Source organism: Rattus norvegicus, chromosome 4 (assembly GCF_021556685.1).
Source record: "Rattus norvegicus strain SHRSP/BbbUtx chromosome 4, alternate assembly SHRSP_T2T, whole genome shotgun sequence".
NCBI lineage: Eukaryota > Metazoa > Chordata > Mammalia > Rodentia > Muridae > Rattus > Rattus norvegicus.
This window is the reverse complement of record NC_141537.1, coordinates 57,841,408-57,867,035: the sequence shown is the minus strand read 5'-3', so window position 1 is coordinate 57,867,035 and position 25,628 is coordinate 57,841,408. Positions and strand designations below refer to the sequence as shown.

At 48.0% G+C, this 25,628-nt stretch overlaps 3 protein-coding genes across 12 annotated transcripts; 1 reads left to right on the top strand and 2 right to left on the bottom strand.

Annotated features, from left to right (window-relative positions):
• Positions 1-2,473: 2,473 nt before the first annotated feature.
• On the bottom strand, positions 2,474-13,438 carry Fscn3 (fascin actin-bundling protein 3). 8 transcript variants are annotated; one of them, XR_015685385.1, is made up of 8 exons: positions 12,646-12,804; positions 10,299-10,404; positions 9,399-10,095; positions 8,507-8,625; positions 5,979-6,138; positions 4,938-5,108; positions 4,387-4,587; positions 2,474-2,645 (listed from the first exon to the last, which is right to left on the bottom strand). XR_015685385.1 is itself a non-coding variant. In XM_087656505.1 (8 exons), the coding sequence occupies exons 3-7, from the start codon at positions 9,835-9,837 to the stop codon at positions 4,387-4,389; spliced, it is 1,095 nt and encodes a 364-aa protein (XP_087512631.1). In that variant the 5' UTR covers positions 9,838-10,095; positions 10,299-10,404; positions 12,646-13,438; the 3' UTR covers positions 2,474-2,645. The 8 variants fall into 8 exon arrangements, 5 of the variants coding, with proteins under 5 accessions (XP_087512631.1, XP_087512630.1, XP_087512629.1 ...); XR_015685384.1 differs by lacking the exon at positions 12,646-12,804 and adding an exon at positions 11,048-11,262; XM_087656505.1 differs by having other exon boundaries at positions 4,387-4,592; positions 12,646-13,438.
• On the top strand, positions 11,969-23,865 carry Gcc1 (GRIP and coiled-coil domain containing 1). Of its 3 annotated transcripts, XM_087655420.1 has the most exons (4): positions 11,969-12,049; positions 12,433-12,636; positions 18,265-19,359; positions 20,361-23,024. In XM_087655420.1, the coding sequence occupies exons 3-4, from the start codon at positions 18,328-18,330 to the stop codon at positions 21,663-21,665; spliced, it is 2,337 nt and encodes a 778-aa protein (XP_087511546.1). In that variant the 5' UTR covers positions 11,969-12,049; positions 12,433-12,636; positions 18,265-18,327; the 3' UTR covers positions 21,666-23,024.
• On the bottom strand, positions 13,208-16,144 carry Arf5 (ARF GTPase 5). Its single transcript, NM_024149.2, has 6 exons — positions 15,984-16,144; positions 15,381-15,461; positions 14,897-15,006; positions 14,471-14,542; positions 13,827-13,952; positions 13,208-13,714 (listed from the first exon to the last, which is right to left on the bottom strand). Exons 1-6 carry the CDS (start codon positions 16,048-16,050, stop codon positions 13,628-13,630), a joined length of 543 nt encoding a protein of 180 aa, NP_077063.1. The 5' UTR covers positions 16,051-16,144; the 3' UTR covers positions 13,208-13,627.
• Positions 23,866-25,628: the final 1,763 nt, after the last annotated feature.

Below are 25,628 nucleotides of genomic sequence, written 5' to 3'. Positions count from 1 at the left end.
TTTAGTCCATATAATGTTACTAGTATGTATGTTTTCATGGCTAACCATTTGGTATTGGATAACCAATGGCTGGGTTTTCCCCAAGGAAGACTATTTCTCTGGCTCCCACCATTCCTCAGTTGCCTATAGTTCTTTGCCTAGGATTGAGGCTTCCTGAGATTTCTCCATCCATGTTAGCATGTCTGTTGGTATCTTCCTTTTTTCGGGTCACGTTTAGGCAACCATGTTGGTGAGAGACGTCATGAGAGACTTTCTGGCATTTCTAAGAGAAACAACCTTACAGCAAACTCCCCATCCCTCTGGCTCTGATAATATTTCTACCCACTTTTTCACAATGATCCTTGGTTATAGGGATGAGACTTATTGGAGGCTATGAGGATATTTAGAATTGAGATTATGTTGGTTTAGCAAAGTGGTGGTTATTAGGTTTCAAACCCAGATAAATGGCTGAGGTGCCTGACTTCCAGGTTCTCCCAGCAGACCCCAATCCTACTTGTTACAGGGCTGTCCCGACTAGCATATCCTACCCCTACCCTCAACTCTCCAGCCCAAGGGCCTGGGCTGCTGTTCCTTATATAATCCAACCATTTTGGCTACCTGCTTTATTTGTACCTTTGGGCCTCCTGGCTGCTGTACCTGGTTCCTCTGCTCTCTCTCCTCCCTTGCCCGCTTCTCCCAACATGGCAAAGCTCAGTCTGGTCACGTCCACTCTGGACTCTCCCAGACGTCCCAAGCTCTAGCTATGCTCTCCTGCATGCCTATAATAAACCTTCTCCTCCAAATCTCAGAGCAGTCATGCTTTTTCTATTTCTCTTTTTCATTCATCTTGTGCTGAAATCTGGAACCAGTCAGATTCCTTTCCTTTTTAATCTTCTTTAAAATTCATCTGGTGCTCAAAAACCCAGAAATGGCATAACCGAGCTCCCCTTTGGCTGCTCTGAAGAAAGCTGCTGATCTGCTTCTCCTAAGGTGTGTACAGATGATTTGTGCAGTTGCTATGATTTCTGAGATTCCTCTAAGACCTATGATTTCAATAGCCCAGGGTGGTTATCTAGGTTCCTAGTATATGATATCTAGGCATATTGACCTCTTTTTAATTGTTCTTATATACATACATACATACATACATACATACATACATACATACACACACACATCCCACTCAGTCCATACAATACTACTTGTATGTGTATGATTTCATGTTTGGCCATTTGGTATTGGGTAACCAATAAACAGGCTAACATAGAAGGGGGAAGCTCACAAAACCTCAACCCTAGACAAAGAACTGCAGGCAACTAAGGAGAGCTGAGCTTGGGAGAGATGCTCTTCCCCGGGGAGGAGTCTAAAGGACAGGTAAAAGTCACATCTGCATTCTGAATCCCTCGAGGCAGGGCTGGTTCTTCAAGGGGTCACTGAAGAGAGTTTATTAGTTTGGGCTGGGGGAGGAGAGAATGTGGTAACCATTGGTGTCCTTCCTTCTGGGTAGAACTTACAGCATCCTGGGACCACAGTCTTCAACCCTCAACCAGACATCTATTCTTTCCTTCTTTTTTATTCTTATTTTTAGATAGTACTCAAAATAATGGTTGTATGGCTTGTGTTGTGTGTGTGTGTGTGCATGTGTACATACAAGTGCATATGATTTTTACAGGGTCTCACTATGTAGCCTAAATTGGCTTGGAACTTTATTAGTCTCCTGAGTACTGGATTACAGGCATATATCATGATGCCAAGCTAAATAATGTGTCTTATTGTGACATTTTTATGTATGTATGTATGTATGTATGTATGTATGTATGTATGTGCATGCATGTGAATACACACACAATTTTCTCTCTCTTCTTCACTTGTACACCCTTGCCGAATCTCTCCACTTTTTTTAAAAAGATTTATTTATTTATTTTATGTATATGCATACACTCTCTCTGTCTTCAGACACACCAGAAGAGGGCATCGGATCCCATTACAGATGGTTGTGAGCCACCATGTGGTTGCTGGGAATTGAACTCAGTACCTGAGGAAGAGCAGTCAGTGCTCTTAACTGCTAAGCCATCTCTCCAGCCCCCACTCTCCACTTTTTTTTTTTTTTTTTTTGGTTCTTTTTTTCGGAGCTGGACACCGAACCCAGGGCCTTGTGCTTCTTAGGCAAGCGCTCTACCACTGAGCTAAATCCCCAACCCCCACTCTCCACTTTTTTAATGGTCCCCTTCCTTCCCCTTCTGCTTCATGTTACATATACATGCATGTGTATATTAAATCCACATATGAGAGAAAACCTGCAGCCTTTGTCACCTCTCCTGTCATTTGCCCTCACTTGGGTCTCTTTCTCCTTCCTCACCATCCCCCTTTACATTCTCATGCCATTTACTCGTACGTGCATAGTCTGCAGTGAGAGACAATGTGACGGTCCAGACCCCATGACTCCAAAGCCAGACGCAGAGTACGTTTCCCAAGTCAGACACACATGCGGATCTTGGGGGTAGCCTTTCGTGATGTATTGTCACTTGAAAGAGGTGTTTTGCTAAACTCGGTAGGAAAAAAAATGCACAGCACATATTCTTCTTGTGACGCTGGGTCTCCTGCTCGGTTCAGTTCAGAAGTTGCTCCTGGAGGATTTACAGTTTGGCAGGCGACGTTCCATTGACCTGGAGAGGGAAGAGGAAATGGGCCTTCAGCAGCTAGTCATCTGCTGATTACTAGCTTTTGGGAGAGTTCTGGCTGAGAACCTGGGAAGGGAGAGAGAATAAGTGATTTATCCCCTTCCTGATGAGGATAAACATTAAGTAAGTGTGAAACGAAACAAATAAAACTTTCCTTCAGAGTTCAGAGAAAGGCTGTATAGTTAACCAAGAACTTGTGTGTGTGTGTGTGTGTGTGTGTGTGTGTGTGTGTGTGTGTGTGTATTTGTCTTGTTTTAATGCTGGCATTGAACCAGGACCTCCAGCACGCTAAGCACAAGTACCTGTTACTAAGAAGTTGAACCGAGTTAAAGACTTCAGACTGAAAATGTAGAGGATGGCAGCTCCCACAGGGCATTTAGTGTTACGTAACCCTCACGAATCCCTCAGAACCATATTATTGTTTTGCCATCAAGGGACAGGGTTAGAGGACTCTAGAGTTGAGCTTTTAGACACTACAGTGCATTGTCTGCTAGAATGTGGGGCTCAGAAGGAGCCTGAGAAAGTTACGTCAAACCGAATCTATTTCTTCATGATACAGATAAGAAAGTTGAAGCCTAATGGATTTCATTTGATTTCTCAGAGTTTGGGCACAGTCAGGTGGCTGGAAACATACACCGAAGGTCTCTATGGTTAATTTCTAATTGACTTTTAGCTTTGATAACACCTATCAAGTAAATTACTTCCGCTTCACATACAAGGAAACAGAGGTCTCGAAATGTGATAGCGATTTCCCTCAGGTCACAGTACTAACTAGACGAACACTTGCCTCACAGGCAGGAAGCTCTGGGTTCCATCTCCAATACTACCTAAAACCAGGTATGGTGGAGTGTGTGGCAGTCAGCTCCCAGGAGGGTGAGGCAAGAGGATCCTTTCTTCAAAGACATTCCTGACTGCAGACTAAGTTGTAAGGCATCCGGGACCATATGACCCAACTACAGCAGTCACCACATCAAACCTGAAGGACTTTCTACAATGTTCATTCAACCAGGAAAGTGGGGCCCATGAACGGACAGGCTTGAGAGCAAGCATCCTGGAGTTCTGAACAGGGGGTAGTGGAACAGCATGTTGAAATAAGCTTAGAGTGGGGATGCATCTGGGGACAGGGGCTGTTACTGAGGGGCAATTAAAGCAGCACCTAGGCGGACGGTGGTAATCACAGAGCAGAGTGCCATGAAGAAGCATCCTTAAGGAAATGCCCAAGAATCTGCATGGTTCGATAAAGGCTGCCCAAAGGAGGTTGGTTAGACAGGCAGTACCCGGTCTTGGACTGACTATTCTGAAGGACAATATCAGGCTGGGAGGGAAGATATAGCAGCAGAGTCACCTAAAGGGCCTGGAAGGGAGTCCATGGTGCTGATTTTGAGGGACTGGACGGCTAAGGTCAAGTCAACCTCCCTTACTCCAAAATGGGGTAAAATTCCGAGTCTTAAAGGAGACATATGTTTGTACATCCAGTCCTGCTTGCAGGCCCACAAGTCAGTGCGGCATAATACCGAGAAGCTCAGACATGACGTTCTTCTTCCCTCTCTAGCAAGAGCAGGGTTAGAAGCCCGGAAGGAAGGTGCCAATTTGGAATAAATGCCTGCAGTGAGTCAGTCAGCCCATTCCTGAATTTTGGTCTTCTTACCACAAGCCTCCCCACCTACTTCCATTCTGCTCTTTCTCCTCAGCTCCTGCTTTCCTGACTGACATCGTTCTCTCTTACCTAAAATTCCCAGATACATTCTTTGGTAATTTCTTCACTGTCTGCCAATAGTGTGCCACTTCGGTCAGCTCGGAGGTAGAAGCCATTGGGTGCCAGCACCGTAAGCAAGCTGCTCCCCTGAAGTTCTATACAGAAGTTGAGGGCAAATTTTCCCCAAGGGCGGAAGGTGCCAAAGGATGTTATTGACCAGAAGGATCCACCCTGTGCTGGGGAGGGAAAGAGCTCAGGTTGGTTGGCCATTTGGAAAGCAATTTTTTTTTTAGCAATAAAACCTCCAACAGGGCTTCCAAGAAGCATGCTACCCTCCCTCTGGGGATCACATCCTGTCTGCATTAGCATGTCCCTCTGTAGAAATGCAGAGGGGCCAGTGGGAACCTCACCGATGTTTATTCTGCTAACCCACACTAGAACCTCGAAGTTCGAAACCAACCCAAACCCCTGTTTTCCTTTTTATGCTGAGTAGTGACTTGGGTATCAGGTCCTAAAGTCCAGCCTGGGGCTGAGGCTAGGGCTGGATAATGATCTCTGGGTGGGGAAGAGGAACGGCTCACCCTGAAAGTGATAGATGCCCTGGTGGCAGGGCAGTAGCTGAATGCAGTCAGGCTGATCCATGTTGCACTTCAGCAGGTCATGGTCGGAGGAGGAGCCCACATACCCGTACCGACCTCGTAAGACGAGAAAGGGGCGATTGGCAAATCGAATCCCCAGCTCTTCGTTAGGGCCTGAAAAACACAGGAAGGGGTTAACTGGATAGGCTGGCTCTCTGGGATTTCCTGGATGGAAGAAAAGGAGTTCTAAGGATGCTCTTACTCATATTCCCTTGAGATAGGACTTCTAACTGGACCTGTAACTTGGCGTTTTTCATGAAGGTTGAAGGCCAGTAAGCCTCAACACTTGTCCTGTCTCTCTGCTCCTGTCCCCTCCAGTGCTGAGGTTATAGGTGTCCACCCGACACCCAGCTTCTTACCTGTGTGCCGGGGATCAGAACTCGGGTCTTCACACTGGTGTAGCAAGTGCTTTGCTCACTGAGCCATCAATCACTCTAGCCCCAGAATGATGTCTGCATTTTAACCTTTAGTAAACACCTACTATGTGCAGGGTCTTACAAGGTGCTTGTGAAGATGTTTGCAAGGGCACTCAGGACCGCTTGGAGCACAAGAAATTTAAATATTCTCCCTTCTTTGGGATGTGTTCATCTATTTAATCCCCACCTCAATCCTGTGAAACATAGGAGCCAGAATCCTCTGTCACAGAATTTAAAACTGAAGCTCAAAGGGGGTTTGTTCCAACAACAAGCACTGGGCAACTGAACTCACACCCTAAGCTCCTTATCTCAACTCAGTGTTTCCAGTGCCTTTAAAAACATGGTCCTGCGTGTGAAAACACTTTCCACCGAAGACTAACAACCCGGGTTCAATCACTGGAACCCACAGTGAAAGGGGAAAACCAAGAGAACGGATCCCTGAGGGTCGTTCTCTGACCTCCGTGCTCATTCTTCCCCCCGCATACATATGCAACAATAATAAACACAAATTTAAAAGTCCACTTGTATGTGATGTGGGCTAGACTGGGAGGAGAGTGGCTGGGCTCACCTGGGATGGTGACATTTGACATTAGCAGGCCATTGGAGGCAATGCTCAGGAAACGCCCATTGGGGGACTGCAGAGTGATTTTCCCACAATTCCAGTGCACTCGGAAGAAGGTGTCAGACTCCATGGGGTGCCCGTCTGCTATGATTGCTCGGTGCCTCCTCTGGAGAGAATGTGGGAACCAGCGACCAGAAGTAAGGATGACAACGTCAGCTTTTCCCCACCCCATTCCCATATCTTCCACCTTCCCATCTCCCTCCCCAGCTTCTGTGATTTTCTAGAGTACGCTTTATGCTTTCAATGCCTCGCTGTAAGGTGATAAAGAAAAAATTATCTCCACAAAAATAATTTTGAGATCTCAGATCTTCCACGTCCTTCGGTCTGCAGTGTAATCCCGTGAGAAGCATAAAACAAAGGGGCCAGGATATTTTAGGAAAAGAAATAGGGGTTGGGGATTTAGCTTAGTGGTAGAGCGCTTGCCTAGCAAGCATAAGGCCCTGGGTTCGGTCCCCAGCTCCGGAAAAAAAAAAAAAAAGGAAAAGAAATAAACGTTGACCCTGACTTCAAAGTAATTTTGAAAGGTTTAGAGTGAAAGCTATAAAATACCTACAAGACCCGAGGGAAACACTTTGCAACACGGGGGTCAAAGAGTGATTTACTGGGATGGAAAACAATTAAACATTTGAAAATTTGGACTCTGTAGATGAAACCAAACAAACTTGCTTTTCAAAAATGCCATCAAAAAATGCAAAGGGGTCTAGGTGTGGTGGCACACGCTTTTAATCCCAGCAGGGACAAGCAGATCTGAGAGTTTGAGGCCAGCCTGGTCTAAATCATGTGTTGTAGGAGAAGCCAAAGCTATATAGTAAGACCCCTTCTCAAAAAATACATACATACATACATACATTCATACATACATACATACATGCATACATACACACATACATAACAAGAAAATACATAGATGAGGCATGGACTGGAGAAAGCATGCATAGCACATAGATTTGACAAAGGACTTGGATTTAGAACACATGAAGAGCTCATGCCTTTCAGTTATAAGATGACTGGCCCAGTAACTAACGGGCAAATATTTGAAGACAAGTAGCAAAGAAGACATACAATTACCAAATAGATTTTGAAGAGATGCTTAAATAACCACTTATAAATTATATAAACACTAACACGCATTATAAGATGTTACACAGCCACGAGAGGGAAACAAAACACAGTGTAATACTAAGTGCTGGTGACGTTAGGCAGGTGAACCCGGCTGGAAACATAGAAAATGGCGTAGTGGTTTTGAAAATTTTTGATATTTTTTCTGTCCTTATTCTCCTTTAAAATATAATCTTATGTAGTTCAGGTTGGCCTAAACTACACACACACACACACACACACACACACACACACACACACTCACACACACACAAGGCCAGACTTGAATTCTTCATCCATCCGTCCTGATCTACCTGTTTCTCGTCCTCACGTTCTGGGATTACAGGCCTCACACCCAGCTGAAAACAGTGTGACCCTGTCTTGAGACATTAGGCACATCTCCATTGTATAACCCAGTAGCTCTACTCCTGGGTGCTTATCTAAGATATATGACAATAAAAGCCTGCACAAGATTTCCTTGTGGACGTTCATAGCAACTTTATTCATAGGAGACCAAACTGTAAACAACCCAAGTGTTTAACAGCAACTGAATGGATACACAAATCATGTTTATGCTTATGAGTAATATGAGAGGCTACTGCACAGCAGATGTACTACTGACATATGCGACAACGTGGGTGGGACTGAGTAAAATTCTGCTCTCCCAAAGAAGTGTCATAGGGCTGGAGAGATGGCTTAGCAGTGGAAAGCACTGGCTGCTCTTCCAGAGGTCCTGAGTTCAATTCCCAGCAACCACATGGTGGCTCATGACCACCTGTGATGAGATCCGATGACCTCCTGTGGTATGTCTGAGGACAAGGACGATGTACTCAAAATCTTAAAAAAAGTAAAGTTGTCTAGCATATACACCATATGAGTTCATTTAGATGAAATTCTAGAGCAGGCAAATTTACTCTGTAACAGCAGGACGAACAGAGACCAGCGGTGGGAGAAGGCGCCTGCTAGAGGAAAACTGAGGGGATAGTGAGGGAATGTGTATGGTGGCAGAACCAATGCTTACTTGTGGTATTGCTGTGATGGTTGCATGGTTATATACATCTGCTGAAGCACACTGAGTTTTACACTTAACGTAGGTCAATTTATTCATAGAACTTACATCATTCATCCATATATATACAAGATATAATGTATACTATATGTCATATGATTCACCTTTGTTTTACTAATGTGTTATTAACATTCTTTTTTTTTTTTAAAGGGAAAGGGCCCATTGGGTAAAAATGAATATCTATTGAGTTGGGCCTCTATAGCTCATCTAATCTTATCTGGCCATACACACTGGGGAAGGAGAAAGTATGTCTAGACAGGGAGAGCTCGGAGTTTACAGTTTCTGGCATTGAAGCTCAAAGTCTCACCTGGGCTAGGTAGAAGCCATTGGCTGAACGAAGTTGTAAGATAGGGGACTCGCTGTCACATTCATACTGGAACAAGGACATTTGTGTCAATCGCTCAGAAGCGGCACACACCTCGGCATCTGAAGGGAAGGGAAGTAAGCAGCTTTTAGCTCAGTCCCAGCCCCTCCCCCATGCTTCTTGTTGGCTTTCCCTGAATTTTTCCCTTCCTCAACCTTAGGCTACACGGGAATAATGTGGACAAGCCCAGGTGGCTTTCCCTTAAAGCTGTATTGTCATTTGTTAGTCTGCCTCACAAGAAGTCTCCTCGGGGTCCCAGGACCTTATGACTAAGGTTCAAAATTTCTTGCTTGTCCTGTGCCAGTTAGTGTTTTGCTGGCTTGACACAAGATGGAGTCCTCTGGAAATAGGGAATCTTAACTGAGAGGTAGAATCCATCAGATTACTTGTAGGCAAGTCTGTTGGGAGCATTTTCTTGATTAGTCATTGATGTGGAAGGGCCCAGGGTCCAGCCCACTGTGAACAGTACCAATATTCCTGGGTGATACAAGAAAGCAAACTGGGCAAGCCATGGGGAACAAGCCAATAATCACTGTTCCTCTACGGTTCTGTTTCAGTTCCTGTCCTTAACTTCCCTCAGTGATGTATAGAAACCTTCAAGTGTAAGTCAAAAAACCAAAAAACCCCAAAACTAAAGCAAAACAGCAGCAGCAGCAGCAGCAGCAAGGATTCCCCGCCCCCCAACACCAAACCCTTTCTTCCCCCAAGTTGTTTTGGGTATGGTGTCTATCACAGCAACCAAAGACTAGGGCACATCCTGAACACAGTTTCCTCCTTTTAGCACCTAGCCCTCTCCCCATCCCCACCCTATGGTGGTATTGGACCCTGTACTTGCCATAGATGACTGAGAGGAACCTCCGAGACTTTGACTTCAGGCTCACCCAGGCTGGGAAGTGTTGTAGGACAAACCACTCCTCGCCCTTCATGGGGGTGGAGCCCAGTCCCAGGAGTAGATGTGAACCCTGTGGATATAACGAGCCGCCTTCTCCATCACATAGGGCCACGAGTCCTCGAGGCCGCACTTGCATGTGAAAAGCTGTCTGTGTTGAGCGCTTAGGGACCAGGCGGTCTACTCGAGACAAGAAATGGTGTGTAGAAGTCTCCAGGTGGTAGCATCCATCTTGGAAATGTAACAGGAAACCACATTCCTCTAGGCAGGGGACTGCTGCGTCCACCCAGACTCGGCCCACAGTGTGGTCTGCTCTGGCATAGCTGTGGTAGGTGGGGCTATAGAGGATCACGTGGACATGCAGGGCTGGCCTGGGAGTCCACATATGGTAAGCCGAAAGAACTCTGGAGTTGCAGAATACATCTTGACCATCCGATTCAAGATAGCGGCCAGAGATTATGCACTGGAGGGTCCACTTGCCATTTCGGTGGAAACGGAGCAGGAAGCATCCGTGATGGCTAGTTCTTGGCTTGCCATAGCACACAGTACCGTCTGCTTCGCACAGCAGGTAGAGGCCCTGCAAGCTTTTTAGTCGTACCACAGCCTGTGTTTCATGTTCATTGCTCACCAGGAGCTCCCAGGTCTGGAGGTGTCAGGAAGAGGAGGGAAATAAATAGTACCAAGTCAACAACCAAAACCTCGCCCCTTTGGTACCAACCAGCACCTCCAACAAGACCAGTTACCCTCCCTTCCATATCTGCATCTCCTTGCAATGAATGTCTTCTTGTTTAATCAACGCAATTGAAAAGGTTTCTGGGCTCGGGGTGGGGGTGGGGGTGTTCATGCCTTTAATTCCAGCACTCAGGAGACCGAGGCAGCGGGTTCTTGTTGAGTTCAAGGTCAGCCTGGTTTGCATAGCCAGGTCTAGACCAGCAAGGGATACATAGTGAGCCTGTCTCAAAACATAACAGAACAAAACAAACAAGAACATCAACAAAGATTTATGGGTTGCTCACTTCTAGAGCCATAGGACTTCTTAAGATCTAATGGGAGCCAGAGAGATAACGCAGTATTAAGAGCACTAGGCCTCAAAAACCTGACAGTCTGACGTCTATCTCTGGAAGCCACATTTTAAAAGCTTGATGCAGTCTGGTGAGATTGTACAATGGGTAAAGTTGCCAATAATTTAAAAAGCTTGATACAGTGGCAGGCGTTTGTAATTCTAGAATTCTGGTGGCAAGATGGGAGGCAGAGACAGGAGCATCTTCTGGGAGCTCATGGGCATGATGGTCTAAGCAGAGTATAGGCAAACCACTGGAGACTGACTCAGCCAAGTGGGAGAGAACGGCCTCTGCAAAGTTGTTCTCGGAGCTCACATGTATGTACTTGTATACATACTATACATACACACACACACACACACACACACAGAGAGAGAGAGAGAGAGAGAGAGAGAGAGAGAGAGAGAGAGAGAGAGAGAGAGAAACCAATGAGAAATTCTAGATTAGGACCTCAGAGAAGCTAAATCTTCCTCTTCCCTTTATTCCCAACCCTTTGATACCTACAAGCTTTGTTATAGGTTTTATTTCTTTCACCTTTTCTACAGCCCTTGGAAGCTTCCTACCCAATACCTCCACCTGCAGGGTCCACTTCAACAGGAAAAGAGGCAGAAAGGTATCCTAACTCTTGGTATAGATGCTGTAGTTTGTAGGCACACGGTGGTAAACTTGGTTGGATGACTTTGCTACTATTCCTCTCTAACAGAGACCAAGTCAGCAAGTGCTTGGGTCTTGTACTATATGGTCCAACTTCCTCTGGATGCCTGGTTCTGCCTTCCAGCCTCAAACCCCTACCTCTCTGCTTTGTGATAACACAACCGCCCTTTGTTGGGATGGAGTGTAGGAAACATTGAAGCAGTCAGGCCAGCGCTGGACTTCATCTTAGGGACACATTTTGGAAGGTAGAACCATGAGGATCCATGAGCAAAAGCCTGGAGTAGAAGTGTCTTGGCATGGCAACAGCAGAGACTCTGCCAGTAATTAGAATAGAAGCACAACACACACACACACACACACACACACACACACACACACACACACACACACAGCACTCAGAAAATGGGTTCTGGTCCAGGTTCGCCTTGTTACCTGTCTCCTGCCCAAACTCTTTGCAGTAGCTGTGACTGTACTCTTATATGCTTCAAAGGTGAGGTAGGTTCCTGCCCAGCTGATGAGCCCAACCCTGAGGGCCTCCGCCTTTGGATGTCTGTGTATCCAGTCCACCTCAGCCATGGGGCTGGTGTCACAAGTGATGGCTCTGTCCGGCCCAGGCTTCCCCCCGGTGGTAAGGTCCCACAGGCCATATGGCCCAGAATAAGGCCCGTAGTACCCACCAGAAGCCGTTCCCAGAGTAAGCTTCCCAGGCAAGGTCTGGCCTAGGGCCCAGCACCTCTGTGACCCGGGGGCATTGTGACTGTAAAGGGTACCTTTATCCCACCAGAGTGGGGGAAGAGCACTGGCATAGTAGCATCAATCATGAGCCAAAGGAAGTGGGGTCCTGTGCTTTGGGCGTTTGTCTTTGTAACCCCAAGCAATGAGGTAGGATTAAACTGGGAATCGGTGCTGCAATCTCGACTTTAGACCTGCTCCTCTCTCTTATTAACAAGATAGGAATCAACCTATTTACTTCCTAACAAGGGCAGTCTGCTTGCTTCTCTGTGGCCTCTCTCTCTCTCTCTCTCTCTCTCTCTCTCTCTCTCTCTCTCTCTCAAAGTTCAAGTCAGCCAAGGTTAAAAAAAAAATCGGTCTTTAGGGACCTTAGGAAGACAAGGTCAAAATGATTTGGAAACTATTTTGTAGAGAAGGCAAGGAAACTGGATATGTAACCATTGAGGATGAAATTACTTCTAAAGGCTCAGACAGAATGGTGTAGGTGGAGGAAACCTCAGAACTGCGTTTTACCAAACCCAGCTGCGTTACAGGTGAACTGGCCAGGCAGAAAGCCCGATCTGCCAGAAAAGGATACCAGCCTCCCCCTCCCCCCAGCCTCTGCTGGATCACTTCCAGCAAAGCTCGAGGAGAAAACGTCAGCCCAGAACCTGGACAGACCGAGAAGACCAAAAGAGGTCCTTGGAATGGGGACAACAGGCCTTGCTTAGTCTTTGCTGGGATTCACAGGGAAACAGGTAATCAACCTTGCTTGGAGAATAGCTCAGAGCCCTGGTCTTTCAGGTACACTTCCTGATTCTGCATAGATGGAATCTTCCCACGTAGACAGGGTCTCTGTGGTGCCCGGCAAAGGCTCGCCCAGGGTTCAGTAAATAAGGCTCAGAGATGTTCACCGGAGCTGGAATCTGGGTAATTTGAAACATGCATGTTGTTGGGCTGACAGGATTGATCACTTTTCTTGTGTGTCTTGGGGGACCTATCTTTTTAATGTCCATTTCTCCTCCATGTACAAAGCTATGATAAGTACAAACATTAAGTATGATATGTAAGTAGTAGCTAGGTAAGAGATAGGGAACAGACTGTGGTTTTTGGAATGAGAAAGGTATTCATACCCTTAATCAACCATCCTGGAATTGAGGAAGAAATGGAATTTTTTCCCCAGCTAGAAGCACTACAGGGGAAGCTGAGGAAGAAAGGACAGTGCATATTGCCCTCTGGGCTTCAGCTGCTCTCAGTCTCTCCCATATTATCTTTCTGTGCCCACAGTAACTCAGCTTCCCAACTTCCAGGCGATAGACAACACCGGGTACAAACCACAGCAAATTTATTACTCAATATCCAGTCCCACATCATAGCACCACCCGGAGCCCTCACTTTCCTCCCCCCAAACCTGGCCCCAAGGGTACACCCAAAACAGAAAAAAACCAAAAAAACCAAAACCAAAACGAAATTAAATCCAGATCCCTGCTCCTCCCCTGGAAGAGGGGGCCTTGGCCAGGAAGCCCTTCCACAGGTCCCAGCAGGCAGGAGAGCAGAACCCTCTGTGCCCAGAGAGCAAGGCTCCAGGCTCCAACAACAAGAGAGAGCATGCAGGCAGGCACAGGAGCAGAGGCCTGTCTGTGGGGAGGAAAAGTGGGAAGGAAGGGCACTGCCTGAGGAGTCCGGGAGTCTGGCCATCCCGGGATGCACGCGGGAGCTTCCGGGCAGCAGGGGCCTGCCCCTGGCTGGCTAGCGCTTTGATAGCTCATGGGACAGCCAGTCCAGACCATCATACAGGCCTGTGCCTTGGGTGGCACAGGTGGCCTGGACGTACCACTGTAGGAAGAAAGAGAAGGAAATCAGCCTCAGGGAAGGAAAGGGGTTCCCCTGTCCAGTCGGGCTCCCCAGGAAAGCCTGGAGCCCAGTGCCAAAGGGACACGATCCTTACCGTGCGGCTACGCAAGTGTTGAAGCCCCAGCTTGTCAGTCAGTTCGCTCACAGGCATGGCATTGGGCATGTCCTGCTTGTTGGCAAACACCAACAGCACCGCATCCCGAAGCTCATCCTCCTGCAGCTGAGGGGAGGAGGGGGAGATGGGGACCTGTGCTTGCAAGGCTCCCTAGGCTCCCTGCTGACTGCACTGTTGGGGAGAGCACCCCTTTCAAACTTCCAGATTCTTTGTAGGAAAAATACAGTGTACTGTGTAGTTCACCACTGAACACAAGACAGTTATAAACGAGCTCAAAACCTTTCAACTTTACCTCAAGGAAAAAAAAACAATCCTATTTTAAGAGCTTGTTCTAAACAAAAAAATGACAAAAATGACAACAGAAAACAACAAACAAAACAAGTAATGTATGATGTTGTTTCTCTGTAGCATAGATAACCTCTCTCTCTTTCTCCCAACCCCTTAGGCTCAGATGGGAAAGGATTTAAAAAGAAAAAAAAAGGGTCTTGTCTACTGGATGAGCTAATACTTATCTGGTACCACGAAGGAAAACTTCCTGCCCTTAGTGTCCTGGACTTCCAGACTACCCCAGAGGCCTCCCTGTCTGAAAGCCAAGGGCCCAGTTCCCAGAGCTGGGTATTTACCATCTTCTGGAGTTCATCAGCAGACTCCTGGACCCGCTCCCGGTCATTGCTGTCCACCACAAAGATGAGGCCCTGGGTGGGAAGGAAGAAGGAAGCAGAAGGGATCACTCCTACCTAGGTCCCATCCTTACCTGGCCTGGTCTCACTTCTTCCTTCTTGAGTTGTATCAGCCCTTCTCATCTGGCAAATGTACAGTAAGGGTTTGCAGGGACCACTGAGGGAGCCAGCTAAAAGATGTGTAGTTGAGATCTACGGTAGACGGCGTGGCCTTAGAACTTCTGCTTCCCAGAATAAGATGGGGGTGAGTTCTTAAGCTTAGCAAAGGTGAGAGTGATGACAGTCAAGGGAGCAGCCAGCAACTCAGTCCTGGTCTAACACCCACTCTCAGGGACTGCCTCCCCCCGCCACCTTCCAACCCAACTCCACCTGAGTGTTCTGGAAGTAGTGCCGCCACAAAGGCCGAATCTTATCCTGGCCTCCGACATCCCAGACTGTGAAACAGATGTTCTTATATTCCACTGTTTCCACATTGAAGCCTGCAGAATTTTTTTTTTTTTTTTTTTTTTTTTTTTTTTTTGGAGGGGAGAGAAGGAAAAAAAAAAAAAAAAGGTCCTGAAAGGAACTCATTAAAACCACTCGGATCTCTTCAAAGCACATAAACCCAGATGACAATGACCACCAAGGCCAAGGGGAATTGAATCCAGAGGATCGGAGGTCAACAGATATGCTAGGCTCATGGTCCACGCCTCAGGCACCATCAGGCGCTTAGAGATATGGTGACCCATTTCTCAAGTAGCTGTATCTGGTGTCAGGGTCAGGAACAGATAAGGGCCTCGGCAGAAGTGGGAGCAGACCCCGACAAGGCCCAAAGCGACATTCCTGCGGCCCCCTGCCTTGTTCCCGGACTCACCTATGGTGGGGATGGTGGTGACAATCTCCCCCAACTTCAGTTTGTACAGGATGGTAGTCTTGCCAGCCGCATCCAAGCCAACTGCAACGGAGAGAGGGGCAAAGAATGGAGACGGGAGCGAGAGAGCCCCCTAGAGACCAGGGAAAGGGAGAGGCCTGGCCAGCTGATGGTGATGGGGGCGGAGAGCGGGAGCGCCTCCAGGTGCGCGCTGTTCTCCACCTTCCGGGCCTTGAGGGCAGTCTAGGTGGCGAGTGCCAACTCCTGCCCCTCAAGTGCCCGAGGGGCGACAGGGGCTAGGGAGGTAGGGGACCCGGGAGGAAGGCCGCGTTCCTTTGAAAAGTCGTTTCCAAGGGCGGAATCCTCTCTTCTTAGCAGCCGGGCTGGGGCGGAGGAAGCGTCACCCCACCCAGGCCCCAGCTCCGGGTTTCAGGCCCGGGGCCGACACTGCAGATCCTGGCTTGCTCGGGAGCACGGCCTCAGAGGCTTGGGCGGTGGGGTGTCTCGGGGTCAGGGGACCAGGTGAGCGGGCTGGAGGGACGCGGGGGCGGGAGGGCTGCGGCGGGGCCGGCGCCCCAAGCGGGCCGCGCGCTCGATCTGCCTCACCCATAAGGATCCGCATCTGCTTCTTCCCGAAGATCCGCGAAAAGAGCGCGGACACCGTGAGGCCCATGGCGGGGCCCGGGGCGGGGGCGCGGGCAGGGGACGCGGGGCGAGGGCTGGAACCGGCCGGCCGCGGGGGGATGGGGCGCAACAGCAGAAGGAGGAGGCGCCGCCGCCGCCGCCACCTCCGCGCGTCCGGGTCCGCCCGACGTCACGTGGCCCCGCCCCTCCGGGTCCGCCCCAGCCCCGCCCCTAGGCGCGTTTGCGGAAGAACTGAAGTCGAGCGAGGCCTGGCAGCCTGCCTGGGGCGGAGGGCTTGTTCGGGGTCGCTAGTCTCCGTATGACTTTGCTTTACTCTTAAGTCATAGACTTGCACTCGTAAGACGGCTTTGATAGGGTCCACACGAACATGTAAAAGATCCTCAAAGTAGCATATTGTCTATTGTTTTGAAACACTATGTAGCCTTGGGTGGTCTGGAACTTGCTATGTAGACCAACCTGGTCACGAACTCACAGAGATGCGGCCGGCTTGGCCTCCTGAGCAGATTTTTATTACAGAAATATTTTCTTCAAACGCGTTCTCTCTCTCTCTCTCTCTCTCTCTCTCTCTCTCTCTTTCAGAGTGAGCCTCCTCACAGGCTTGGTATCTTCATAATATCACAGGAGTCTTCTTTGTTTTTAGCCCCTCCCCACTTTTATGTTGTGTTCGTGTGTGGAGGTGTGTAGAGCTCAGAGAACAACTTGTAGGGGTGTGTTCTCTCCTTCCACCGTGTGGGTCCTGGTGATAGAACTTAGGTCAGGTCACTGGGCCTGGTGAAAATCGTCTTTACTGCTGAACCATCTTAAAAACCCCACAAGAGTCTTGATGGAATGGACAAAAGCAAAGAGTCTTGATGGTGCCCTCCTGAGATGAAAATCTTTTAATGTCTTGTCACCCAAGATGAAATCTAAATGCCTTTAAGTTGGGTCCTACCCTTTGTTCCAGATTCATCAATAGCCACCCACCTCCCACACCATAAGCTTCCTGGGCAAGTCAGGCTCACTGATAGATACCTCAGAGGTTCCTGTAAACGTTTCCGCTTTTCTTGATGCTGGTTTCCCACATTTGCAGTTTGGCAGTCTTTACTCATTCCTCAAACTTCAAGTCATTTCCCCTAAGAGTCTCTGTCCTTCTGACAGGTGCCTCGCCTCTTTTATACCCTTCAACTATACCCTTACATACTATACTAGTGTGAGGGCAGCATCTACTTGTTTGCATGTCCTTGCTGTTAGGAGTTTCTCGGGACCAAGGCCATGTTTCTTCAATGGTGCCATCAGGCATAGCATTTAGTATGGTGAGAGGCAGACTGAGATAGGATTCCTAAACTTACTAGCTGAGTGACATTGGGCATGTTACCCCTCTGTACATTTACTGTATGTTCCAGTAAATGTAAATTGGTGCTAATGATACCCTCTGAACAGAATTTTGCAAAGACTAAATAGCAAAAACTCTTGTGAGACAGCCCCCACCCCAGCATATGCTGGTATGTAAGATGGACCTTATAGCTATATAATGTCCCTCTTACTAAGCAGAACTAAACAAGGGAGCTATTATGTTAACTAGGTACTGGGCTCGTTTTCCTAGTGTGAGTCCTAACTGTTGCCCTAAATGTTGGAAATTGCCCCAAATAGTTTGATGCGTCTTTCATCGTTTTTTTTTTTGGGGGGGGGGGGGGGCAAATGCAGTGTGACGTCGCCCCCTGTCGCTCACTGGTGGTAGTTTGAGGGCAAAGTTAGGCATCTTCTCCAAACAACTGCTCAGGTGATCTTGACTTCGCTTTGGGTAACTATACCTGCAGGTTACTCTCTCTCCAGGCCACCAGCGAACACTGGGTGCGGAAGCCCCACCTATCTCATGCCCGCCGGGGGCGGGGTCTGTGGCGTTTTGCTGTCGTCACTTCCAGTGGACCCGGAAGCGTTGTTGTCCCAGTTGTTGGGAAATCGTGATGGAACCGGTCTTAGTGTAAATCCTGGGCTGATCGTGGGCGGAGGGAGGCGGGTCTAGGTTGCGGTGGCCAGGCGAGCAGCTAGGGCGGCACAGGATCAGGGCCTGTACCGGAGAGCCCTGGCTGAGTGTTCCTGCTAGGCCAGCGTCACTCCGCATCCAGGTTGGAACTGTTTCCCACCTTCGGCCTGGCTCTCACAGTGCTTTTGCCTGGCCACCGCGGCCCCTCATCCCGCCCGGACCGCTGGACGACCGGGTGTATTGCCTGCAGCCAGACGATTCTCTCTGCTTTACTTCTAGCTGTTGTGGCTCTGTCCAGGGCTGCAAGAACGCTGACGTGGAGCATCCCACTCCGGAACCCTCATGGAGAAGTTTGGGATGAATTTCGGGGGCGGCCCAAGCAAGAAGGATCTCTTAGAGACCATAGAGACACAGAAAAAGCAGCTTCTCCAGTACCAGGCAAGGCTCAAGGATGTGGTTCGCGCCTATAAAAGCCTGCTGAAGGAGAAAGAAGCCCTGGAGGCCAGCATCAAGGTACTGTCGGTATCCCACGAGGCAGATGCAGGCCTCTCAGGTGTGCAGCCTCCGGGTCTCACGTTTCCTGATTCTGTGGATGACCGGTGCTCCACTCACAGTGAGGATAGCACCGGAACTGCCACGAGCTTGGATACCGCAGCCAGTCTTACAAGTGTCAAGGGTGAATTTGGGGTTGAAGATGACAGAGTGGCCCGTGGACCACTTCCTCCAAAGTCTGAAGAGGCCAGTGGGTCAGAGAGTGGCGTTAGCAGTAGCAGTGGGGATGGGCCATCTGCGGGTAGTGAGATAGACAAAAGAGTGCATCAGCTGAAGACTCAATTGGCCACTTTGACTAGCTCCTTGGCTACAGTCACTCAGGAAAAGTCCCGAATGGAAGCGTCTTACCTGGCGGATAAGAAGAAGATGAAGCAGGACTTAGAAGATGCCAATAAAAAGGCAGAGGAAGAGCGGGGCCGCCTGGAGGGAGACTTGAAGGGGCTGCAAGAGCAGATAGCAGAAACCAAAGCCCGACTTATTACACAGCAGCACGATCGCGCCCAGGAGCAGAGTGACCATGCCTTGATGCTGCGGGAGCTACAGAAGCTTTTGCAGGAGGAGAGGACCCAACGCCAGGACCTGGAACTTCGGCTAGAAGAGACCAGGGAAGCCTTGGCAGGGCGGGCGTATGCAGCTGATCAGCTAGAAGGGTTTGAACTGCAGACCAAGCAGCTGACCCGTGAGGTAGAGGAGCTGAAAGGTGAGCTGCAAGCCATTCGAGAGGAGAAGAACCGACCAGATCCCCGGCTGCAGGAGCTTCAGCAGGAGGCTGCCCGTCTTAAAAGCCATTTCCAGGCCCAGTTGCAGCAAGAAATGAGGAAGGTAATTATTTTTATGTCCTTCAAACAGTTATTTTAACTTCCATAGGAAATATTAGTATCATTTTTCTCTTTTGGTCATTAGATAACTGTCGTATATGTGCACGCTCCTGTGTGTGTGTGTGTGTGTGTGTGTGTGTGTGTGTGTGTGTGTGTGTTTCATGAGGCAGGGTCTTCTCATGTAACCAAGTCTGCCCTCATAGAGATCTGCCTGCTTTTCCGTACCAAGTGCTAGTATTAAAGGCACCCTCTTCTCTACTTAGAACAGGGTTTTGTTCTAGTCAAGGAATGCCTGATGCTTGTTAGTGGGTGAATGCTGGGATTGTGGTCGGTTCCACCTTCCTGATATGCACACTGATATTTGATGTCAAGTGAGAAAGTCCACTAGTGAGTCCTAGGAAATCTTGTTTTGTGTGGTGTCCTTTTAACAGGATGAGGAGTTTCTGAGTATTTCTGGGTTCAAGTCAAACAGCTCTATCTAGGCCTCTGGGTGTTGGCATCTTACCAGTGTGGGCTGTTTGAGGCAGTATAGTGACAGCTATTTAGGGAAAGATTGTGTGTGTCCTGAGAAGTGTGTGCTTATAGGTAGGAAGGAAGCAAAGGGGGTTTTCCTGGGAGAAGCGTCTCGTGTATGCGCTCGGTTGAGGTTTGCCTGTTTTAGAACTAAAACTGTTTTTGCAGTGTTCCCTTTCAATGGAGAGAGGGATCCAGGTTGGTTTTCAGTTTCCAGGAATGTTGGGAAAGGGAAAGAATGTTATGCGGCTTCTTTAAATGATTCGGAAGGTGCGGGACTAACAGGAAGGAACACATTTTGTATTCAAGCTTAGTGAAAAGTGGGAAACTGTGGTAGAAACAGCACATATACAAAGGAGTTTCAATTATAAATCCCGCTTGTTCCGGGTCATCCCAAGCCCTGTTCACTTCTGTCTTGCTCCCCCATATCCGGTTGACTGTAGGGTTTTGTGACTTTCCTGGACGCCTTGTCACCTGTTCTTTGCTTTGCAGACAGCCCTTGCAGAGGACCAGCTTCGCCAGCAGTCTCAGGTAGAGGAGCAAAGGGTAGCAGCCCTGGAGAACCAGATCTCTGAGGTGTCTGAACTGCTGGGCACCTATGAGAAAGCCAAGCAGAAAGACCAGCTGGCTATCCAGAAGTTGAAGGATCGAATTTTACAGTTGGACTTGGAGAACAAGACACTGGCCCTTGCAGCCTCCAGCCGGCCCTCTCTTGACATCCATGGAGACGAATCCAGTCTGGATATCAATGTCTTGAAGGACAAGATGGAGAAGCTCAAGAGGCTCCTGCAGGTTGCAGCTAGGAAAAGCCAGGTGACCCTGGATGTAGAGAAGCTCTGTGACCCTGATATAATGGCCAACTCAGAGGCTGCGGATGGGGAAAAGGCTACTGCGCTTTACTACCAACAGGAGCTGAAGCAGCTGAAGGAAGAGTTTGAGCGGTACAAGATGAGAGCCCAAGTGGTGCTCAAAAGCAAGAACACCAAAGATGGGAACCTGGGGAAGGAGCTCGAGGCCGCACAGGAGCAGCTTGCGGAGTTGAAGGACAAGTATATCTCCCTGCGTCTGTCCTGTGAGGAGCTTGAAAACCAGCACCAGCAGGAGGCTGAGGACTGGAAGCAGGAGCTGACCCGGCTGCAGCAGCTCCATCAGCAGGAACTGGAGCGCAGCCAGCTGGACTTCAGGGACCGCACGATGAAACTGGAGGAGGAGCTACATAAGCAGCGGGACCGGGCCCTGGCGGTGCTCGCAGAGAAGGACTTGGAGTTGGAGCAGCTTCGTTCTGTGGCCTTATCCTCGGGGTTGCCAGGACGCAGAAGCCCTGTGGGAGGAGTGGGTGGTGGAGGTCTTGGGGACCCGGATGACCCAGCTTCCTCGGATAGCTTGACCCAAGCCTTGCAGCTTGCTGCAGCCAACGAGCCCACCTTCTTCCTTTATGCTGAGCAGTTGGCCCGAAAGGAGGTGGAGATCACATCTCTGAGGAAGCAGAAACACAGGCTGGAGGTAGAGGCCCATCAGCTGCAGGAGAGGCTGCTGGAGGAGGGCGAGCGGCATCGAGAGGAGGTTGGAGCCCTTCAGAGCCACATCGAAAAGAACATCAGGGACCAGAGCAGGGAGGGAGCCAACCTGGAGTATCTCAAAAACATCATCTACCGCTTCCTGACCTTGCCAGACAGCCTGGGCCGCCAGCAGACCCTCACGGCCATCCTCACCATCTTGCACTTCAGTCCTGAGGAGAAACAAGTACTAATGAGGCTCCCAAGTGGTGGGAGCTGGTGGCCTTCTGGCAAGAGATGATAATTTTTTACCAACTCCCGAAATCTCCGTGCCTCTTTTATGTGGGAAGGGCAGGCTCAGATTTCTACGGCCTCTTCTCTTGCATTCTTATTTATTTCTTCACTGTGTTGAACTCAGAGCCGTTCAAAGTAGAATGGGATTATCTGCCAAGTGCCATTAATGCAACTTTATCCTTGGGCTTTTGGGAAACTGCCAATGTCGAGACAGCATTTTGTAGCAGTCTGTGTATGGAGCAGGTTAGGGAGAAAGGCTGGGTGGGGGTAGGAGATGCAAGTTAAGGAAGTGGTGAGAGTCTTTATAAACGAGATGTTTTCTTATGCTCCTAGCTCAGAGCTAGGAGTAAATGTGACTCCCAGGGGAGTTCATCTGACTTTGGAACATACACAGTAGCTATGTGTGTATTCCTTCTCAGTCAGAATCTGGTCCACTTTTGTCCTAATTCTCTGGGGACATTAAAATCAAGCTGCAAAGAGACCGGGGAGTTAGAAACAGTAATGGTTTGTCCAGAGGGCTGTGGAATCCTGAGTTTATCCCAGAACTTGGAGCTTTGCTTCCAGGAACCAGGTTACCACTTTGTGCCCTCCCAGGGAGGGTCCCAAGCAGCAGCGTGATCTTAGCGACTTCCAAATTGGTCCTATATGGGCCAGGGCAGGATTAAAAATAAACCTCTCCTGCTTAAGGTTGGCCCGAGAGTGTGAGTGAATGACTTTATGGTCTTTCCCTAAACATTGAGCTTGTGTAAGAAATGAAATCTTAGCTTCTTTCGGGGCATTTGGACAGTAAGCTGGGGCCTGCGTGGGTACAAGGAATTTCTGCCAAGATTTATTCCCAGCTGTGTTTGCTTTTGCAAGAACAGGAAAAAGGAGTTAATTTGCTGCGGATTCCAAAACACTGTTAGGACCCTCACAGGAAAAGCAAAGTTCAGCTGAAATACTTTCTGCCCTGTGATCCTGGCAAAGGTCGATTCTATTCTTTTTTCCTTTGGCTAATTCTATTCTTTAAGGAAAGTAGCTCTCAGAAAACTTGGGTCAAAGCTCTATCATTGCCCAACTCTTTTCTTCGATTAGTCTGCTCTTCCTGGTTATAAAGACCTTTGGACCTGAAAGACCAATGTTTGGCCATTTAATATATATGTATATATATATGTATATATATATATGTATATATATATGTATATATATATATTTGCTATTTTTATTATTGAGATCTGTTTTGTGAGGGTTTGGGGTGCAGAAGACTTTGATTAATGATGTTTTCGATGGGAGGAGGTGACCTGATTATCTGTGTGAGCAGACTTCCATGGAACAGAAGTGATGTCTTTATGGTAATAACAATGGTCATTAAACCCGAGTGACTTGAGCTGTGTTTCCTTAATGGTGGTGTCTATATGTCTGGACACAAGTAGAGTGTGAAAGTAAATGGTGAATGAAAAGGCTAGATATATAGTTCTTTATATTGATCTTTGAGCTCGAATCCATATTCCATTATGTTAATCCATGAGCTTTACTCCAGGGAGGGATACCTCAGGGCTTTAACTGCCTGACATATAACAAATTTCTTAGGTTGGGATTGCGTGTGTGTGTGTGCGCGTGCGTGCGTGCGTGCATGGTGTGTGTGGTGCGTGTGGTGTGCGTGTGTGTGGTGTGTGTGTGTGTGTGTGTGTGTGTGTGTGTGTGTATGTATGTGTGTTTAAAGGGTTTAGTGAGTGGGCTTGGTGCTTCCATAATTACTGCTTCATATTCTAGAAACTAATCTGTTTGCAAGTGCTTCTTTTTCACTAAAATTGGGATTCATGATACCCTGGAAAGTTATCTCAGGACATCAAGCTAATAAGCTAATAATAGACTTCCTTCATTTCTTTATCTTGCTCCCTCTAAATGTCGGATATCCTGTGCTTGCTGTTATTTCTAGGTGGCTCTAGGAAGGACAGAAAGAAGCATAGCCACAGTCGCTTTTCCAGTATTTGCTGAGCTTAAATTTTTTCTTTGTCATTTTCATACACTTATAAAACGAATTTTACTCATTCTCACTACATTGTCAATTCCTCCTCTCAAGTTCCCTCCCCTCTTCCACTGGAATTCTTGTCAGTAAGTTCCCCTCAAACATTCCTGTTTCCTTTTTGTGTGAGGCCCGGGGAGTTTAATAAAAAGTCGTTTCTCTCTCTCACCTTTAAATAAAAGTTAAGAACCCTTTGTTTTTACGTGTATGGGTGTTTTGCCTGGGTGCTTGTCTGTTTCACATGCACGCCTTATACCCCCAGAGGTTGAGTCAGAGAGGTTGTCCCATCCCCTGAAACTGGAGTTACAGACAATAGCAAGTTCCCAGATAGACGGTAGGAATTGAACCTGGAAATGCTAGAGCGCAGTAATTGATTGCCTTTAACCACCGAGCCATCCCTCCAGCTCCTCAATTAGAGTTTCTTGCTCAAATATCTCAGCCATTTAGAAGTTTCTGCAGTAATTACAACCTGCTGCAACAAGACACTTCTCGGATGGTAGGTGGGCTCAGTGCTGATCATGCACCAGCATGGATATTTGGAAGACAGTCTGACAAGATCATCCAGCTAAACAACACTAGTAGGTTTCTCCCTGGGACCTATGGCCACAGGCTCTTGGTGAGGGTTACAGAACCTGGTGTTCTGTGACATGGGCTTCAACTTCAACCAGAAGGAGGTTGGTAATCCCCATGACAATCATGCCACTATTACACTGGAGAACACATCTTCCCTGGCAGGTCATTATTGTAGCTCATAGGATGTTGATGTACAAGTAAGAATGTTGACAATTTGACCCTCTCCCCATTCCCCCATGGCCTGCATAGCAGCTTCTGACAACAAAGGCTGGCTAGTAGGAAGGATGCCTGCAGCCCATTTCTAGCTTCCTTTCTTTTATGTCGTGTGGCCAATTTACACAACGTCTCCAGCAACTAGGTCTTATCAAGTTTGGGTGGAAAACCAAGAGAAACGTCAAAAGCCTGTATTGTTTTGGAAGGCCTTTGGGGCCTTCCTATCCAATAACTTGTAGGGAGATGTTCCATACCAGGGACTGGGAATTTTGATTAATAATCCATGGCTTCTAGAAGAATCATTCGTCCATGGAGAACACATCCATTTAACACTTAAAAAGATAAATATTATACATTATTCATTTAGAGACTGGCTCTCTCTGTAGTCCTAAGTCTCCTAGAGCTCACTGTGTGGACCAGGCTGGCCACAAACTCACAGAGTTCCTCCTGCCTCTGCCTCTCAAGTGCTAGCATTAAAAATCTGTGTTACCGTGATGCCTGGGCCAAGCTTGTGCATCTTTAATAAAGTCATAGGGGTGCATCTGGCTTTCCCTTTGTTTACCCACCACCCACACCTTGTGCGTCTCGTCCCTTTCTTCATCTTCAGATCTTTCCACCCCCATCCCCTTCCCTTCTGCTTTCCTGCCCTGATGTGTTCGGTCTGCCCTGCCCCTAACAGCCCACTTCTGTCTCTTTATATTGTGTTTGACTTCTAGGAGAACAACTGGGCCAGTTTTAGGGTAGAAGTTTAAATTATTTTTGGGACAGGATCTCACTATATAGCTGATTGTCCCGAAACTCACTATATAGACCAAGCTGTCTTCACACTCCAAGAGACCTGCCTACTTTTGCCTCTGGAGTACCAGCAAGCTAGTCATCCAAATTTAAGTTATCACCTATATTGTATTGGTATTTTTGTCTTTATTTTTGTTCTTTAAAAAATGATTTTATATGTGGGTGTTGTGGCACAGGCTACTAGCCTTTAATCCCAGCACTAGGGAAACAGAGTTCTCTGAGTTCGCCTGCCATACTTAGTTCTAGGACATTCAGAGCTACACACAAAAACCCTGTCTTGGAACATAAAAAAATTAAAATTAAGGTTTTTTTTAAATGTATGTAGGCATTTTGTCTGCCTGTGTTTCTGTGCACATGTATGTGCCGTTCCCACAGAGGCTAGAA

Excerpts from the sequence above, each read along its gene's own strand:
- Gcc1 (XM_087655420.1), top strand. The coding sequence starts at position 18,328 with ATGGAGAAGTTTGGGATGAATTTCGGGGGCGGCCCAAGCAAGAAGGAT. Across the intron at positions 19,360-20,360 it reads TGCAGCAAGAAATGAGGAAG|ACAGCCCTTGCAGAGGACCA; the intron begins GTAATTATTTTT and ends TTTGCTTTGCAG.
- Fscn3 (NM_001004232.1), bottom strand. The coding sequence starts at position 11,743 with ATGGCTGAGGTGGACTGGATACACAGACATCCAAAGGCGGAGGCCCTC. Across the intron at positions 10,096-11,599 it reads AGAGTTTGGGCAGGAGACAG|ACCTGGGAGCTCCTGGTGAG; the intron begins GTAACAAGGCGA and ends TGACACCTCCAG. Across the intron at positions 6,139-8,506 it reads ATGGCTTCTACCTAGCCCAG|AGGAGGCACCGAGCAATCAT; the intron begins GTGAGACTTTGA and ends CATTCTCTCCAG.
- Arf5 (NM_024149.2), bottom strand. The coding sequence starts at position 16,050 with ATGGGCCTCACGGTGTCCGCGCTCTTTTCGCGGATCTTCGGGAAGAAG. Across the intron at positions 15,007-15,380 it reads CACCACCATCCCCACCATAG|GCTTCAATGTGGAAACAGTG; the intron begins GTGAGTCCGGGA and ends AAAATTCTGCAG. Across the intron at positions 14,543-14,896 it reads ACTACTTCCAGAACACTCAG|GGCCTCATCTTTGTGGTGGA; the intron begins GTGGAGTTGGGT and ends CTTCCCACCCAG.